Source organism: Musa acuminata, chromosome BXJ1-9 (genome assembly GCF_036884655.1).
Source record: "Musa acuminata AAA Group cultivar baxijiao chromosome BXJ1-9, Cavendish_Baxijiao_AAA, whole genome shotgun sequence".
NCBI classification, from domain to species: domain Eukaryota; kingdom Viridiplantae; phylum Streptophyta; class Magnoliopsida; order Zingiberales; family Musaceae; genus Musa; species Musa acuminata.
Genome location: NC_088335.1, coordinates 38879322 through 38898858, shown reverse-complemented (window position 1 = coordinate 38898858; position 19537 = coordinate 38879322). Strand labels below are relative to the sequence as shown.

General features: G+C 38.4%; 3 protein-coding genes across 3 annotated transcripts; all 3 read left to right on the top strand.

Moving 5' to 3' along the window:
- Positions 1–2013: 2013 nt before the first annotated feature.
- Positions 2014–9876, top strand: LOC135593489 (protein LUTEIN DEFICIENT 5, chloroplastic-like). The gene is made up of 15 exons (XM_065083577.1): positions 2014–2436; positions 2522–2744; positions 2874–2945; positions 3024–3134; positions 3231–3422; positions 3512–3673; positions 4101–4196; positions 4280–4381; positions 4654–4686; positions 4772–4852; positions 4958–5040; positions 6160–6291; positions 7822–7882; positions 9225–9290; positions 9380–9876. The coding sequence occupies exons 1-15, from the start codon at positions 2120–2122 to the stop codon at positions 9617–9619; spliced, it is 1971 nt and encodes a 656-aa protein (XP_064939649.1). The 5' UTR covers positions 2014–2119; the 3' UTR covers positions 9620–9876.
- A 941-nt stretch (positions 9877–10817) lies between these two features.
- LOC103973687 (uncharacterized) lies at positions 10818–12975 on the top strand. The gene is made up of 4 exons (XM_009388323.3): positions 10818–11125; positions 11798–11859; positions 11968–12072; positions 12585–12975. Exons 1-4 carry the CDS (start codon positions 10942–10944, stop codon positions 12717–12719), a joined length of 486 nt encoding a protein of 161 aa, XP_009386598.1. The 5' UTR covers positions 10818–10941; the 3' UTR covers positions 12720–12975.
- A 3581-nt stretch (positions 12976–16556) lies between these two features.
- LOC135593488 (auxin-responsive protein IAA10-like) lies at positions 16557–19408 on the top strand. Its single transcript, XM_065083576.1, has 5 exons — positions 16557–17028; positions 17491–17831; positions 17983–18085; positions 18724–18808; positions 19085–19408. The coding sequence occupies exons 1-5, from the start codon at positions 16565–16567 to the stop codon at positions 19130–19132; spliced, it is 1041 nt and encodes a 346-aa protein (XP_064939648.1). The 5' UTR covers positions 16557–16564; the 3' UTR covers positions 19133–19408.
- The last annotated feature ends 129 nt before the right edge of the window (positions 19409–19537 follow it).

Here is a 19537-nt window from a genome sequence, read left to right as displayed (position 1 = left end):
TTTCCATCTCTATCTTATTGATTTTTCGATAAAAGATTAATGAATCCATGTATATTATGCTTTTGTGAATCTCTTGGACTATGAAAATGAATTTGAATGAGTTTTATCAAAATCATAATTTCTCAAGATTTATAACATAAAATATTTTATAAATCAAGATCTCTTATTTGATCTCTTAGGTTTCTCTTTGCCATTTTCTAAAGAGGAAAACAATCCAATTCATGATTTTGATTTCTCGATATTTAATACTTGAAATCTTTGTATGAATTGAGATTATTTTCTCCTTTTTCTTTTTGCTATTCACAAAAAAAAAGGGAGACTTATCCTAACAAACCATGATATGCTACTTGACATCTTCAGAATTTATAACTTAGTTTTGTTATGCATATCTTCCCTTTTTCGTTCTTGTTTACTATGATAAAAGGGAGAAAGAAAATTTCTAGCATCTCAAGAGATTGATAAATCAACTTATGTCATTTTGAATCTCTTGAAAATAATTTTGATGATTTGAATTTGAATGAGTTTTATTCAAATATTGATTTCTTGGAATTACTTAAGATTTTTTTTAATCAAGATCTCTTCTTTGTACTCCTATGATTTTTTCTTGGTATTTTATTTAAAGAGTAGATTTACTATATGAATAATGTCTTTTGGTATTCATATGATCTTATATATGATTTTTATAATTCCTTGTATCCATGAAATATATCTCATCACTAAATTTTTCTTGTTATCCTTCATGTGATGATATGAAATTATGTATGATATTATGTTGATGGATACAAATGAGAAGTTATGATCATGCATGGTAGGATGTAATATAATTTGACAAATTGATACCATCATGATGTGAAAATTTTATGATTTGGAATGATGTATATAATACTATGATTTTTTTTTATAAAATGATATATCATAAATGCTTGAGTATCATGTATGATATTCCCATAATGATGATTATTTTTTTTTGTATCATGCATAAAGTAAAGATAAAATTTAAGATTTTAAAATTATGCATATCTTAATTTAAAACTATAATGATGCATAAATAAAATTGATACTTTACCTTTGTTATAATTTAAAATTAATAAAAAGAGAAATAAATTGTATTATTATTTTATTATTCTTCTCTTTTTGTCAATGACAAAGAGGAGAAAAAATTACTAGTGTGCGCGAGATTTGCTAGTTTGTACAATTCAAGTAGATACAAAAGTTGCTCTGTTGGGTGCGCCATCTACGGGAAAGACCCCAAGGATCTCTGCAATGGGATCCCCGATGATGCGACGGCTTCGGATTCCAAGCCTTTCTTGCTCTCAAATGTCCTCATCTTCCATTTCTTGTCCCGGTATCATCAGAGAAGCTTTGTGGATTGTTGGTCTGGAAGTGCATCGTCTTGATTTATCCCATCCTCCTTCACGCACCGCACCAGGCGATCCAAGTTCGCTCGATCATCTTGTTCTCTTCCCATCTTCAGGCAGCAGAAGATCTAAAACATTAGGGCCCCAGAGACGGAGTTCGACACCATTCCGTGTCCGCAACGAGAGAGGAAAAAAGGTATGCATCGAGGACAAAACATAGTTTACTTTTTGGGCATAAACTACTCAGGAGGATCAACAAGGTACTGCAGCATGGCACATCGAGGTCTAGGAGGTATGCATCGAGGACAAAACAAAGTTCCAAGTTTTGGGCATAAACCAGTCAGGAGGATCAACAGGGTTACTGCAGCATGGCACATCGACATTACAGTCCAATGGAAGTCTCTCTGGTGATTTCATAACCCAAACCATATTAAGGTTCCCCCCAGATACCAACAAGGATCCAAATGAGGACATTATCGAAAGTAGAGAGACTTGATTTGCATCGTCGTCTTGATTTGATAGCCAAGCAGAATTTTTGTAGCTTTCTATACGGAATTTTGGAGCACTGAGATGGAATCTTCAAACTTCACCTTTCATAGGTAGTGACGCACGTGAAGCGTGTCTACTTGAAAGCTCTTGATATCTAATCCTCCCACGTGCCTTTGTGTTGGCCGGTTAAAGCGCTACTTCTACCACCTTCCTTCTTGAGAAAAGGAGGAACGCTTGACCTCTTTCTCGTGGGGGAGCAAGAGTAACGTTCCATGGCTTTTAACCTCTCCTCCTCTCTTCTCCAAGTCGCCCATATCTCATCCAAACCGCGGCTGCAACGCAAAGCCTTGGCTGCTGCCTCTTCTCGTCGTCCGTTTGGTCGTAAAGCTGAGTCACCCGCACATCTCCGATCTACTCCGAGCCTCCCCTTGCGGCCTACAGGGCGTTCCTTCCGATGCTCGTCCTCCAGCAACGACCGTGGTGACGAGGACCAGGCGGTGACGGAAGTCCAGCGGCCGTTAGAGGAGAACCGGAGTGCTGAGCTCGCCGCCCGCATCGCCTCCGGCGAGTTCACCGTCCAGCAGCCTGGGTCCGTTGCACTTCTCCTTTTCTCTTTCGTCAATTTGTTCTTTTCTGAACTAGTGATGGATTTGGACCTGTCTTCTCAAGAAAAGGTGGGTTCTTGCGCTGAGGAATGGGCTTTCGACTCTGGGGCTGCCGCACGAGTTCTTGGAGCGGCTGTTCTCGAGATGGGCCTGCAGCGGCAGCGGTGAGCTCCTTGAGATCCCTCAGGCGAGAGGATCGGTTGATGCCGTTGCAGGGCAGGCCTTCTTCATCCCTCTCTACGAGCTCTTCCTCACTTATGGAGGCATATTTCGCCTCAACTTCGGCCCTAAGGTAAAATCATGGGCATATCTATTATCATTCTGTTTCTTTGCCTTCTTACTGAAAAATTCGAAAAAAAGAAAAAAGGTTGTAGTTCTGCAACCTTTTTTCAATGAGTGCTAACGTTTCGATTTTTATCAGTCCTTTCTGATTATTTCGGACCCGGACATTGCTAAGCACATACTGAAGAACAACTCCAAGGCTTATTCCAAGGTATCTCCATGTTTTTATCATTGTACCTGTTCGGTTGTCTAACATTTATAATTATACCTAGAGTAATGGTTAATGCAGGGTATACTAGCAGAAATTCTGGAGTTTGTGATGGGGAAGGGTTTGATTCCAGCTGATGGTGAGGTTTGGCGTGTTAGGAGACGTGCAATTGTTCCGGCATTGCATCAGAAGGTGATTCCTAAACGATTGTAATTAAGTAATCTGAATCTGTACTTTCTAAACATTTGTTTGATTTCTGATACATACTAATTTTGGTCTATTTAACAGTATGTGTCTGCGATGATAAACCTCTTTGGGAAAGCTTCATTTGGACTGTGTGAGAAGTTGGATGCTGCAGCCTCGGATGGAGAGGATGTGGAGATGGAGTCGCTCTTTTCACGGTTGACACTTGACATAATTGGAAAGGCAGTTTTTAATTATGAGTTTGATTCATTAACCCATGATAATGGAATTGTCGAGGTGATCATTTGTTTGTTTCTTTTACCATTAGAATCAGTTAAAATTTGTTTCTTTTCCATAATATGTTTCTCTGTTAATGGGATCATCAGGCAGTATATGTCGCCCTGCGGGAAGCAGAGATGCGTAGTACTTCTCCCATTCCTACTTGGGAAATTCCAATATGGAAAAACATCTCCCCAAGGCAGAGGAAGGTTTCAGAAGCCCTTAAGTTGATTAATACGACACTGGATGATCTTATTGCTATCTGCAAGGTAATTCATGATAACTGCTTTATATTTATTGCAACTGGTTAGTCATTTTTTTGTTCATTGGGTTTCATTTCTTGATGAACTGAAATGTCAGCAATTCTCTCTCCCTTTATTTAGAGTCTAGAGAGTTGTTAAGATATTCATAGGCATGAACTCTTTTTCCTGGTTGTCATTATTCAGTACACTTCATGATTTTATTCAGAAAGATCTCTGTATATAACTTAATGACTATGCTATATATCTGCTGCCCCTTGTGTTGCTTCTTACCAACATCTTGGCATGCTATGATCCTTTGCTCCTTTAGTGCAGCTACCAAGGTTTACTTTGACTTCAATGTTCTATAACTTCAATAAATTATTTGATCTATTTGTAACATTATAGTAAGATCATTGCATTATTCTCGTTACAATTTATATGTTCATAATTGCAGAGAATGGTAGAGCAAGAAGAATTGCAATTCCATGAAGAATACATGAATGAGCAAGATCCTAGCATTCTTCACTTCCTACTTGCTTCTGGAGATGATGTATGCCTTGAATTCCATGCTTTATTTAATACGCAGGTCTCTCAGTCAATCTTACTCGCTTAATTGTTTTATTTTTTGTCTAGGTCTCTAGCAAACAACTTCGAGATGATTTGATGACAATGCTTATAGCTGGTCATGAAACATCTGCTGCAGTGTTAACATGGACATTTTATCTTCTTTCTAAGGTGTCTATTCTATGATTACAATACTTCTGAGTACTGTTCTTATGCCAAGTATTGTAGTAAGTATTGGAGATTTTAATAGGAAACTTGGATGGAATGTCTGCCAAATGACATACTAACATCATCATACACAAACATGAATAAAAAACATTCGTCGTTGCCAAAAACCTAATTTTCTTTTATGTAATTCTTCATAGAGGTACAATGAATTTTATGTGGAGATTGCAAGTTATATAGTTCTATTGCAAGTTAACTGATGTATTTTCTTTATATAGGCACCAGAAGTAGTTGCTAAGCTCCAGGATGAGGTAAAATTATGTAATTCTGGATAAAGGTGTTATTCTTTTTGCTCAGTGACAACCATATGGCACTTCATTTGATGATGGGTATTAGGTTGATTCTGTTTTAGGTGACCGATCTCCAACAATTGAGGACATGAAGAAACTGAAGTATACTTCTAGAGTAATTAATGAAGTAAGATCTTCATTCGGTATATACCTACCAATGGGACATTGCTTTTGTTGTATGCTTTATGTGAAATAGCAATGTTTATGCATCCAAATTTAATCCTTTTTGCAGTCATTGAGACTTTACCCACAGCCACCTGTTTTAATCCGTCGTTCTCTCGAAGATGATGTGCTCGGAAAGTATCCAATAAGCAGGTGATGAGATGCTATTGTACTCTTAAATAATTCATGCATATTTTACTGAACTAGATATGATTATCTATCTTTAGAATTTTTTCATTGTGTATGGTAGCTCTTCTTTGCACAAACGAGAAGCGAAAACCATTGGATGATAGTAATCTTATACTTCAGAATGTTCCCTATTACTGACTGTGAATGGAATTGACGGTATTCCTGAATTAGGCATGTGCTTAAATCTTCTAATCTGATTAGAAGTGCCTGCTGCCCGTGGTGGTTCTATATGTGCTTACCAATGTCAGTGGTTTGTAATTTTCCCATTACTGGATCAACCAAACATAAACAACAGACTTTAACACTTGATGCTTTCTGTAACTCTATGGGGGAGGAAATAGAATATGATAGTCTTTAATGAAGACAGGTATCGTTCAACCCAATATTTTGTCCATTAAATTATATGAAGGAAAGAGAACATGGGATGACACTAATCAGATGACATGGGCATGGAGCTGTCATTGGAAATGGAAATAACTTAAATGAGGCTTCTACATGGATTGCCAGCAATCACATTTAAGAAATGTTATAGGTACATTTGGAAATGTGGTTTATAGATCAAGGGTAAAAAAGGAAAAAAGTATATATTAGTGAAGATAGAGAAAATCCATAAAATGTAAAAGCCCCAGAAGGGACATGAGATTGCTATAAGGAAATCCACCTTAGATTGTATAAACTCAACCTGCTAGATGCACAAGTTAAACCTCAACCTTGAATGTCTCAAAAATATAGCTTTGTGAACTATTAGTATGTAGTGTTCATCATTTTTCTTCTTTTTGTGCCCATAATTTCACCGTAGATGTGTTTCACCTGCAGATGAGCAAGCATATACATGAAGGATAGCATAATAAAAAGTCATGCATGCATGCATTTTATTTGTCCTTTGAGCATCCAAACACATAGACCTACTTTGACAGCAAGATCATAGTGTAGTTTATCAATTTGATACTATTAGCTCTGAGCTCATTCATTATGATACAGTGATGTGATTCTTATTTCCACTGTGTCTAGTGTCAGTTTTAAGATATCTGGAAGTTAATAACTATACTTTCCATCATTATTGAAGTCTTCTTTGAATGACAGGGGTGAAGACATTTTCATTTCTGTATGGAACCTCCATAGAAGTCCTAAGCATTGGGTTGATGCTGAGAGTTTCAATCCTGAAAGGTGGCCATTGGATGGACCGAATCCAAATGAAAGCAATCAGAATTTCAGGTTCCATGCTGACTCTGAATTAGCATCTACTATTAGTCTTAGATTCTGCAGCTGTGGTTCTCTTGTTGGAGAAATTTAAGTATCCAAATAACTACATATGTATAGCTTGCTTACCAATCTTGCAGTCTTTTGCTTGCCTCCAAATTTTAATAATAAAGTCTCAGACTGCAAAAATTATCTATAGGAATCTCTTTAGTACATATCGCTTTTCATATGGTCTCTTATTTATGCTGCAGTGTTCAATTTAAACTGTTGTATATTATTGTTTAGTTGATGTTTTTTGGGAGATATTGCTTACTTGGATTAAGCCAAACTATGATGTACTCTCTTGTGCCCAGTCGCATGTATATGCTGCCTAGTAAACATTATTCTTCTTCACAAAGCTAAACTTTACAGTCTACATATTCTTAATTGTTGGATGTTAACTGTTATCTTTCTGCCTGTTATTTCTCCAGTTGTAAGTCTTTGTTGCACCAAATGATTCTACTTTGTTGCTTTATATGGGATTCTTTAAAACTAATGACCAGAAAGCTTTAGTGAATCATTTCCAACAATTGGAAACCTTTCTCATGTGTACCTCCAGTAAGTTGAATACTACATGTGATGGAACAGTGACATATTTTCAATCAATAATTGTTCAACTAGCATTCTTTTTTTTATATCCAATTACAGTTACATCTATTCTCAATATTGACCTTCATGATAATTGTGAAGGGAGTAGCAGGAGAGTTTAATTGCAATATATTTAACCTGCACTACAACTGGTTAGTTTCTTCCTTCAGCAAAATATCCCTGAGAAAATCATTTGAATTTTATGGTTGTTAAGATTTGATCAGAAAAGTGAGTGTTTTACTTTCAAAAAGCAGTTTCTGTCGAACATGAACTCCTGTTAAATCACATGAATGAGAGATCATTTTAGTTCAGGAGTCAAAATCTGATCTGAGAAAACCAGGGACTGAAGGATGATCCAAATGAATGGTTGATCAAGTGATTTGTGTTAATGGAAATTCATTTTTTGTAATTTGGGTCCATTGAAGCTATGATGGATTCAATTTAAAGAAGCAATTATAGCTCCTGTTAAAATCGTAGGATGATAGGATCATTTTATTTTGGAAGCCAGATTCTAAACTCAGAAATCTGGACTAAGTGTTGGTCTAAATGGATAGTCAGTTAAGTGATTTGTGTAAATGGAAATTAATCTTTTAAATTTTGGGCTCATTGAAGCTTTATTGTATTCCATTTAAGGAAGTGATCATACGTGCTACATCCCATCTTTGATGTCATGGTTTTATATTGCTTGTATATGTATTGAGGAAATTACATCAATTTCAATATTGATGAATGATCCCTGAAGAGAACATTATAATGAATCATATTTGGAATCAAGAACTACATGTTGCTGACATTATTTTTATGTTTCACATGTTGTCTTGTGAACTATCAATTGTTAATGAACCATGTGTATGGAAGTTTTTCAGTATTTCGTTTTCAACTGCTATATAAATAATATATTGTATCCACTTCTTTCAGTTATTTACCATTTGGTGGTGGACCACGAAAATGCATTGGAGACATGTTTGCCACCTTTGAGGTAACACAATGACAATAACAAAGTCGTAAGTCCTAACTATTTGGGGTTAGTTATATGGATCTTTTGTCATCATTGAAATTTGTAAAAAACCATATGTTTAGTTGAGTTCAGATTACTTAAATCCTTATATATAATTTCTATTAAAGTCATTTTAGGTCTTCCTCTATCTTTTCTCGTACCACTAATATTAATTATTTTATCTTTTCTGATTATCGTATCATGAGCTCCTTAGCACATACCCATACTATCTTAAATATTTGTTTCTCATCTTATCCTCTATCGAAGCAATACTTAATTATTTATGAAAAAAATATTTTTTTCTTATTTTTCCTAGTAATTCTATATATCCGTCTCAACATTCTTATCTCGGCAATATAAATTTTTTATATATGTTTTTCTTAACTGCCTAACATATAGATCCATAAAGTATTGTTGGTCTCATGATCGTCTTATAAAAATTTTTTTTAATCTCAAAAATATCTGATGATCACACAAGACTTTTGATGCCCCTCATTATTTTAACCATCTTATTTTTACTTTATGAATAATATATTTATCGATCTTTTCATCTTGTTGAATAATTAATCTAAGATATCTAAGACCTTTACTTAAAGGGATTTCTTGTCCATCCATTATAATTATATTCTCGTCTATTTTTAGAATTACTAAATTTGTATTTAAGATATTCAGTTTTAGTTCTATTTAATCTAAAACCTTTAGTTTCATTTGAGATCATCGTTCTTTTATTACATATTTCTAGATTAAATGATCTCTAGAAACAATTATATATATGTTATTTTTTAATCTAGTTTTCTGTTTACTTTATTGTTGATCAATCATATGGAAATGAATACATACACGCAGACCATGTCAAACTCCACATCATTTCTCTGATCATCAGATTCCGAACTCTTCTCATTGCTTATAACGCAGACTTGAAGCTAGAGATCCTTTTCTTTCTTTCCTCATTCATGTTACGGGCCTTGGCGTCCTACCATCATGCTGTGATGTATATTATTTCATATTAGTAATTTTTAGTGTGATTCTCACCTGTTTCTGGCTCTTGGCACTTGAGATTTCTGACTTTTGTATTTCATTGTCATGCTGAAGATGTTCAACATGATCTGATCGAGTTATTGGTATGAGGATTAGAGCTGACCAGTGCAACAGATGAACCCCAAAAATAATTAGCCTGCAGATGAAACAATGGAATATCATATTATTGATAGAATAATGCTTTCATGTTTCATATTTGGAACATTTCTCTGCTTCGAGGAAAGATATTTAAACAGTTCTCGGCCTTGAAATGCTATTGTTGATCTTGTACACGTATTTTCTGCAGACAGTGGTTGCGACTGCAATGCTAATTAGGCGATTCAACTTCCAAATGGCCTTAGGAGCTCCCCCGGTATGCATTCCTGATATTATGGACATCGTAGCTTACAACTGCTCTAACGTTGATCATCTGATGGCTGCGTGTCTTATCCTTTTGTGCAGGTAGAGATGACTACAGGTGCAACGATCCACACAACCAAGGGCTTGAAGATGACAGTTACGCGTAGGACAAGGCCTCCCATAATCCCCACCTTGGAGACCAAAGTAGTAACAGTAGATGGTGATCTGCAACTGAGCTCGACCCTGTCCAATGCTGCAGAAATTAGCAGTGGTGCACCTAAAGAGGATCAGCAAGGTGAAATCTCTACAGCAGCCCACCAGTCTCAACAAGTTACTGGCTAGGCCATATCCCAAGCCCTGATGGCACTTGAATGGCTCAATTGTAGCCCTCTTGTCAGATTAATCTTTCCAAAATTTGTAGTTTATGTTGTGTAAATGCGTTATAATTGGAAATGCTCTTAGCTGGCCTTGTCAGCCTTCAGTCTCATATTGAAATCGTTTTTCTTGTTTTTCCATCCTTATTCAGAAGGATGACTAGCGTGAAAATGGATAAATATGTTTTCTATATTACCAAAGTAATTTCTCTTTTCTTGATTTTACATGATAAAGTTTTCTTTTCTCTAACAGTATGAGTTTATAATCTGTATATCGACATCAAACAGTTTGAATTTAATTCTGTGTGATCAATATGTATTTGACCAGATTTCAGTTACAAGTTGGTATGGTGTATTGAAAATGAACAAATGTATTTTTTTACTTCCATGGTACATTTCTCTTTTCATAATTCTACATGCTAAACTTTTCTTTGCAGTAATCTTTGTAACTCATATAATTTTGAGGATGTCAGATAACTTTTGTTAACGAATGAAATATATATATATACATGATCTCTTGCTCGCTATCGTCACCTGCTCGCTAGACATAAGGGTGTCGCGAGCATGAGCATAGGTATCCACGCAAGAAGGGGATGGTCCAAGGGATTAGCATGTGCACAAAAACATCGGAGGAGGGTTAGACCACGAGCGCAATGGGTATGGTTGGTGAGGTTAACTTACGTATGGAAGCATAAGCAACTAGTGGAGGGTGACTAATGGGGTAGAGGAGGGTGATCTATCAGGCAAAAGGCGACGATCGATGGAGGTAGGATGATCATTTTGAAAAAAAAGATATTATATAAAAAATTTTGGGTGCTCTTTGAAAAATTTTTAAACTTGATATTTTTTTTAAAGAATTCGTTGTATATAAATTGATCCTCGAATTATAACATATTGGACCCTAAATTTTCGGATCTTCTGTTTGGAAAGTCAGATCCTTGGCGGATTGAATCCGATAATGCATGGAAACTAACTTCTTCTTACAAGCTTCTTCGGGCTAGCATCATAGATCGATCCGTCCTGATCACATCCCCACGTAGCGCCTCTTGTGGGTGCCATTGTAAAGGTGCGGATCGAATCGGATACACTAATCTTAAAGCGGGATGAAACCGGCACACCATGGAGGACCCGAATTCATGCTGCGGTTGTGAGGCTGGGGTTTCTCCGTGCATAAAAAATCCCACGCTTATCTCACGGCCCATATCTTCTCTCTCCACCATCTCCGCCGATTCCGATCGTCTTCTTCCTCCTCCTCCTCCTCCCTCTGTCCCCCTCGAAAGTTGACGAGAAATGGCCGCTGCTTCTACGGCTCTCCGCCCACTTTTCCTTCCCCATCTCCCGACCACCGCCACCGTCGCCGTCCGCCTCCACCCCCCGCCTCTCCTCCTCCCGCTTAGAAGCCTCCGGAGCTCTCTCCCCCCTTCGCGTTCTCGCCTCTCCCCCGTCGTCTTCGCCCAATCCAACCTGTTCAAGGGTTCGTCTCTTACTCTACTCTCTCCCTCTTCCACCCTGTTCCAAATCTGTGCAACGACCTTTGTATTTGTGTTTCTGATTCGTGTATTGTTGTCCGTTTATCCGGGAGTAGGATTCGGGGTAGGCAAGTTGTTCTTGTCGTGATAAAACACGAGCCTTTTTGTGTCGATTACTAATTTGATGTAGGAACTCGACCTGTGAGATTTTTTGTGCATCTAATGTTTGCTTATCTTCTATTACATCGATCAATTCCTTTTTTTATAAGTTGGTAAATATCTGGATAACTCAATATCGACCAATGTCGGCATACTTCTGGTGGCGTACCATTGTAAGATGATGTATCAAAATAGTCCCAGTGTGACATGGTGTTGTGCTTGCGAGAAACTACTTTGGTGAATTAAATTCAACTAGTTAGGTATATTTGCATGCATGTCCTGTATATTGTTCCTCATTTGTGTGATCACTAATAGAGATCACATTCATTTAGTGCTTAATAAAGCATGTAGCATTTTAGGTCTCAACTGAATGTACCAGCAAAATCATGGATGAAGATGTTCTCAAGGTATTTGATGGTACTAAATGATTTTGCCAATCATGAAATGGAGCTCATTGCCTTGTTTAAGCTGGTATTTGTTGATATTACCCTCTAACTTTTGCTTGTGATATGATGTAGCCATTCAGACAGCTTGGAGAATTGGAAAAGATGTGACAGAGGCTGGAGCTAATCTGGTGCCGGTAGGTTTGCTACAGTGATGATTCTTCATTAAGTTATACCATTTAATTATGCGTCTCTCTTGGGTAGAATGCATCATTCAAACATAACATTGGCAATTTTAATATCAGGATTCAATTCCTCGACCAATAGCAAGGATTGGCATCATTACTGTTGCTGTCACTATTGCCCTTTTTATTCTGAAGTCCTTCGTATCTACTGTATTCTTCGTATTGGTACGTTCTCTTGCCACTAATTTCCGAGGAAGTTCACAAATGTCAGTCCTGCGATGAATTAGTTTTAGAAGAAAAATATTTATGTTATTGACTTTAGTGGAAAAAATCAAGGTAACAATTTTCATAACTTACTATATGTTCTTAATATCTTAAAGATCAATACTTCTACACTAAAGTTCCAAAAATGTTTAAATTAACTAGCTTTCATCTTGAATGATATCCACTGTTTCCGACGATATGGATGATTTTTTTTAAGATAATCATATAAGCACTCAATTTTCACTTTATACTAACACTCGCTACATGGAAGTTACATAGGTCGTGTTATTAGCATCGAGGAAACACACTTTCCTCTGGATTTTCTTTGAGATTATGTGGTTTTTATGTTTCACAAAGGAGGCACTAAACACTCATTTCTGTCTCACGAAGGGCTTGGAAGAAAAGAGTTTGTTGTCACTTTGTATTTTTGACATTCTTTAACTACGGCTGACAGGCATTTGATTTGTCAACAGGCCGTGATGGGACTCGTGTATTTCGTCTTTGTTTCTTTGAACACGGACGAACTCTCTACGCGCAGCAAGATCACCACATCCAATGAGGAGGAAACATTAGAAGAAGCAAGAAGGATAATGGAGAAATACAAGTAGCAGATTTCTGAGATGGAATAATTTTTCTCTTTTTTTCCTTATAGATTTTGATTCAATACTAGGTTCTATAAATGTAATTAATCCAGGGAATTAAGGATGCACATCTTTCAAGCACCATGAAGAAAAAACTCGAAGAAATTTCACCTTTAGCTGAAGATAGAACATGCTTATTTCTTGCAACATTCTGTTGTGCTTATCTTGCAAATTACTGATAATTTGCTGTATGTGTTCTCATCAATTATCCACTTTGAAACAATCTGTGCAAATTTTGGTTTCTGTGAATTAGTTTTGAAAAAGCAGTTCATATATGGTGGAACAAATTAAATCTTTTTTGTGATGGTCTTGAAGAAGCAGTTCATTAAATCTTTTTTTGAGGACACTAAGCTCATTTGATAGCGGAACAAATTGCTACTGGATCGATGGAGATGTTTTATTTTCTATACCACAGAGATAACCTCGGGAAAAGAACATGGCTCCTTGGCTTGATGGAAACATGAATCTCTTGGTTCTTGTTGCCTAGTAGGGTAAGAGATGCCTGAAATTAACACCCAAGGAGGCCACAACTAATCATAGTTAGCATTAACTAGTTTGAGTTTGAAAAATAAAATAAATATCACAAAGCATCTCCAATATTCTTATAATCATAATAGTATGTATTAATGTTAATTAGAGTTTGAATTTAACTGTCAAATACTAGTAAATTAAGAGAGAGATTGACCATAATGACATATGTACAAATTTTTTATTATGAAATGACATACAGATACTAAATCTATTTAGAAAGACAAATATGAAATTAATTAATTTATATATATATATATCCAATAATTTCTTTAAGAATATGCTATTGTGATATAATAATAATAATAATAATAATAATAATAATAATAATAATAATAATAAAGTTCCTAAGAATATAAATTCATGAACATGATTGCCTCTTAGATTAAGCCAATGGCCATGATCATCTGATTGGCTATCTAAAAGAAGAACCATCTGAAAGTGGAGAACTTGGTAATTCATCTCAAACATTGTTTACCTTCTCCGCAGTCTCTTGTGCAATCCATCCATCTTTAAGTCTGGAAGAATGTCTCATCAAAATCATGTCAAATCTTAGAAAAGAAGAAGAAATAAAAACATAGAAAGGTTTCTTGGACACAGACATCACAATCAGGTCATTGTTGGGGAAACTAGGAGAATACAAAAGGCTTAAAATGTTTACTATTTGTTATGGTTTTATGTAGTGTTTAAGTTCATGGAATGGCCATGGGACAAACATAAAAGGCATAATATTCTTGGTTGCTTAACCACATACACCAAACCACTCCGGTGTTTGATTCAGACCCAGCAGAAGAAGATGGAACTCCATCAAACTATAGGTTCTCGTTTTGTCTCCCATGGATTATTGTCTCTGTGTTCACCTAAAAGCTCGGCTGACGAATGTGCCTCGCAAATCTGCTTATGTGCGTGCATCTCTCTCACTGTAGTAAACATATTATCAAGGACAGGAAACACCTCCGCTCGTTCATCATTCTGCCAGAAAAGATCAAAGGATATGAGCTGCTTCCTAACATCACATAATTCTATGTGTCGTGTTATGATCCGATTCTAGTTTAAACATATTGGCAGCTACCTCTGAATCGATTCAGTCAGTACTGGTTCTCATTGCTTCCAGCTCCACAACAAAAGCTGTAGAAAGGGATGCTGCAAACTGTGGCGAAGACACACGGAACAAGGAGTCCGCTGAGACCTTTTGTGAAACCCAAGAACAAGACCACCGGGTCAAAATAATCATCATCAACATCATATTTTTTTGGCAAAGTAGTCTTCAAAATTAATTAAATTATACACAAGTATAAATATTTTTCCTTTAACACATCAATCATGGATAGCATTTAGTGGTCAATCGTGACTACAATAATGTTAAGGACATCGATTTCGCGCCTCACATCCGAATTATTCCTCGTCGATGGCTTTCCAAGTCGTCAAAATTCTGATCCAAGTGAAAGTGTTGCAACAATGAGATGGGTAATACTTTCTTTCGGGTCGTCCCCTTATATCCGATAGATAGTACGTGTCGGGCTCATCATTATCCGTACCCGTTAATTTGGGATCCACATGACCATTATGGGGTGTGGTAAAGGTTGTTCCGAAACGAACTCAGCAAATTTTTGATGATCATGATCGTTTTGTTTACGATGTGGACGGTCAAGATTAGACAGACATCATGCGAGGACCTTTTGGTGTGCGAGCTCACGAGCTACTTCGTTCGACTCGCCACGAAAATGTGGTTCGTAATCGAAAGCGGACGTAAACCCAGCGTCTTACCCGAGTCGAGATGTTGGGCCACCTGGATAGCAGCAGCTCACGTGTTGCCCTCGGGCCCCACCTCCTTGGCTTGTCATCCCGGTAGGAGCAGCACTACAAAGGCACGATCATTCTGCACGCGCACGAGACCACCACTGCTCGGAAAAGGAGACGACACGTCATCACGTACGCCTCCTCAGCCGTGGAGTGATTTGATAGTTTAATATTCAACCGTGTCATCATTAATTAGTCCCGCAAATCTGACTCTCCATGAGTAATTAGTTCTAATTCTTAATTAAATGTGCGCTTAAGAAAAACCATTGACTCGCTTAAATTTATGATTAGAAAGACAGAGCATCTTTGCATGATTACTATGGTATTTAGCAATAGGTCCAACTTGCTAGATTTAAATTGGCAATGATAGATAGGAAAGAGGGAGGATTATTAATTAGGGCACGCAACTTTGATTAAGAAAAACATGATTGTAGATGATCGATGTGACCTCCATCGAAGAGTGAGTGCACCGTGATTTAATTTGTCCCACCATTGTCACCATATCAGCTTCTCAAATTGTTGAAGGATCGTCGAGTTTGATGTGATTACGTCGGACGATTATCGGGTTAGAAACATCAAACATTCGCTCGCTCGGATCCTACGCCTAAATGAATGAACATAAGGGGTTTTATGCGTGCTATAATAACTAATCTCTTCTCTTCTCACGTGTAAGAATGTGATTTATATCATAAAATAAAAAAGGACATAAATTTGAAATAACTTACATAACGGATCCCATTTTATCGGGTTAAGAATCCGATAGGTATACTAGTGATCTTCTTTAACCATCTTATGTTACGAGAGAGAGAGAGAGAGAGAGAGTCAATGGGTTGGGTGTCGTGTTGGCCCCAAACCAGCATCTTTCCCATCCTTTTCTCCCTACCCTCCCACTGGGGAGACAGCATCTTTGCCTGCCAAGTCCTTTGTCCCCTCATTATAACGAATGTGGGGGTGAGAGCAACCCCAATTACCCACTTAATCTCCCGTTAATTAAGCCTCTCTCTCTCTTATTTGCTCCTTTATCCAACAGATATGGCAGCTTGTGCTCGGTAGATGCGCTGTCGGATCCACGGCAGGGAACACGGGAGGCTTTCTGGCAATGTTAATGACTACGAGAATATGACGTCACTTCCTCTCTGTAATCTCAAAAAATGTTGTTCGCTGTTCGAGGTGAGACAGGCGAGGGAAAGTCTGGGCTGTAAAGAGAGAACAAGAACAACAAGTCGTCGGGGGCCACCACCATCGCAGGGCACGTAATTTTCCGAGAACCCGAGACCTGCACGAGGCCAATGACTCACGGAGCCTCACGACCGTTGACGACTCGTAACGGTGATTGGTGGGTGTGTGTGGGTATGCGGCGTTGTGTCACTTGCAGCTCTTCAGACTCGCTGCTTTAAAGGGTCCCGTCGCCGCGCTGTGGTTCCCATCTCGAGCTATAACACCTGAGTGGAGAAGTACTACCACCCGAGAGGGGAGAAGGCAGAATGCAGATGGTTCGTGGCTACGATGGAGGCTTGGCGTCGCCTGGGTCGGTGTCGAAGGCGGAAGCGGCGGCGGCGGCGGCGGAGGAGGAGGAGGAGGGTTTAGTGGCGGATGATGTCGGCGGTGGAGCGCCAGGGAAGGCCGGGGAAAGGGAGGAGGAAGTGTTGAGTGGCGATGGCGAGGAGGAGGGAGAAGAGGAGCTGGATTTGGGGCTGACCCTGGGGGCGGCGAAGAGGGGGAAGTCGGAGCCGTCGGCGGCGCGGTGGGGCTCGTGTTGCCGCATCCTGACGGCAAAGGACTTCCCGTCCCTGTCGTCCCTTGGTTCCCCCAGGTCCCCCTCCGCCTCCTCCGTCTCGTCTTCCTCCGGCACTAACCTCGGCGGAGGGATCGGGACTGGCGTCGCTGGGACGAGGCGGGCGGCGGAGTCCGTCTCGCACGACGTCGGTGGCTCCTCTCACCCGCCCAGGTGAGCCCGAGGTCCTTTCTTCACGTTCCCTTGCTTTCTCTTCACTTTAGGCTTCTGTTTCCACACATTTCCTCTGTCTTATCTTTTCCTTTCCCCCTTCGTTTTGTTACTTCTCGTTGCCGAATGACTGAAAAGTCATAAAAATTCCATCTTTACTCTCCTCATATTGTTGCCTTTCTCTTTGCTAATATCATCACCGTTATTTCCTTGAATGCTACTTTAATTAGTCTCTACTATCATCTTTTCAATGGTATGTTCTAAAGCAAAAAGATCTCAGTGACTGAAAGTATTCAGTGCTTGTTGTAACGGATTTGGTACACAAAAGCCTCTTGAAAAGGAGTGAGAAGGGAAAAAGAAACCTTTTTTTTTAATCTCTCAAACTTATGCTGTTGATTTCTATTGAAAGATTTGTGTAATGTTAATCCTTAGATTGATTCCTGAATAAATTTGGGTTGGGAGCAGTCAGGTGGTGGTGGGATGGCCGCCTATCAGGCAATTCAGGATGAACAACTTGTTCAACCATTCCAAAGACAGCACCCTTGAGGCTGATACTGCTGTTGCCATCAAGAGGAGCAACATCGCTGGTGGCGCCGATGGTGGTAGCAAGGCAGACAATGGCAACAAGGATCATGAGAGCAGAGGAAAAGTGAGGAGTTCCTTCTTCGTTAAGGTGAAAATGGATGGGGATCCTATTGGTAGGAAGGTGGATCTCAGTGCCCATGACTCTTATGAGGCACTTGCCGTCGCGCTTGAGCTCATGTTTCACTTGCCCACCATTTCCTCTGCCATCGAGGCCTCTGTCCGTAAGTTCATCACTTATCTTTCTGCCTAAGAATCGAAATGTTTTATGTCATAGTACAAAGGAATTGTATCGACTCCACAATTGTCTCTACTTTACACTAATTATGTTGGGATTTGATGGAGTCATAATTTCATTGGTGTGGATGATGGCAGATGGGGCAAAGATTTCAAAGTTATTGGATGGCTCTCTGGAGTTTGCTCTTACTTACGAAGACAAAGATGGAGATTGGATGCTGGTTGGAGATGTGCCATGGGGGTAGGTCTTCTTTGCATCTCATACCGATGCTGATTCTTGCCTAGTTATATACAAGCCCTATAAGTGCAGCTAGAAATCATCCCTGGATGACTATCTTGGCTGCACGACATACTTCTTTGTTGATGGTGATATCGTTGGTGTCTTTATCGCCATTAGTATAAATATGTGGATCGGGATTGTTTGCACTATGATTTAAGCACCTTTTTCTGAAGCTGCTGACTAGCTTAGCTATAATTTTAGTGGAAATACATTAGCAGATCATTGCATACTTTTGTTGTTGAAATACTGTATTTGAGATTTTTTGTGCAATGCATACTTTTGTTGTTGTTGCAATGTTACAGCTACTATTCTGAGCTAAGGTTTTAAATCTTGGTCGAATACCAGTCTGTATTATTATACATAGCTAGAATTGGTAGGGTACGAGCGTACCAGGCGGTAAACCAACGTAAACCAACATGTACCACAATAGTAACAGAAAAAAAGAAAAAAGAACAATAATACCAATCGAACTGATACCAGGATTTTTGTCAGACTGGTATTTAAAACTTTTTGTCTGCACTAATTTTTCATCGTTACTTCTATCAATATCTTATTTCTTTCTGCATTTATCTGATTCGGTATACCAACCTGACTTGCAGAATGTTCTTGGAAGCAGTCAAGAGACTTAGAATCATGAGGACTTTGGATGCAAATGGGCTTGGTAGGTCGATTCATTTTGGAAAGGTTAGTTCCAACTTCCAAGCCTAGTGCTATACTGATTGAAGTCGATCCTAACAATCACAATGTTCAAAATTGCACTTTTCATGGCCCCCATTTTTTTTTCTTATCTCATCTGTGCATGCTATATTGCAAATTAGATCTTCAATCTCTTTATGTTTTAGAAAATTGCAATATGCCTAATCTAATTGAAATAGAAGTTTGCAAATGAGAGCTTCTTTGCTTAGTTTTTCTCAAGTAAACAACTTTTAATGTTCACCTAATGTGACTGGATTGCTGCAGCATTTCAACAAGGTCAGTGGCTTGATAGAGAGCGATCCTCCTGCCTAAGATATTGGACCATTATGATCTACCATAAGAAGAGGAGGAAGGAAGCTGTAGAAAATTGAACAAGACAAGAACAGAAGAATCAAGATCGAGTTTTCTGTGACGTGTAGATCGTTTGCATCATTTTGCCCATTAAAAATCATATATTGGAGAATTGCCTCTTTTTTTTTTTTTTGGTTGGATGGTTGATTAGGTGACGGGTGTATGCATGGCATTTCAATATTGTATATATTTCCCTTTGTTTCGATTAGGTTTATCAAACTCGCTACTCATTTTCTATTGGATGGATGGGTCTCTCTCTCTCTCTCTCTCTCTCTCTCTCTCTCTCTCTCTCTCTCTCTCTCTCTCTGACTTCAAACAAGCTTATGAGGACAAAGCCTGATATGCATCTCAAACCCAAAGGATGAT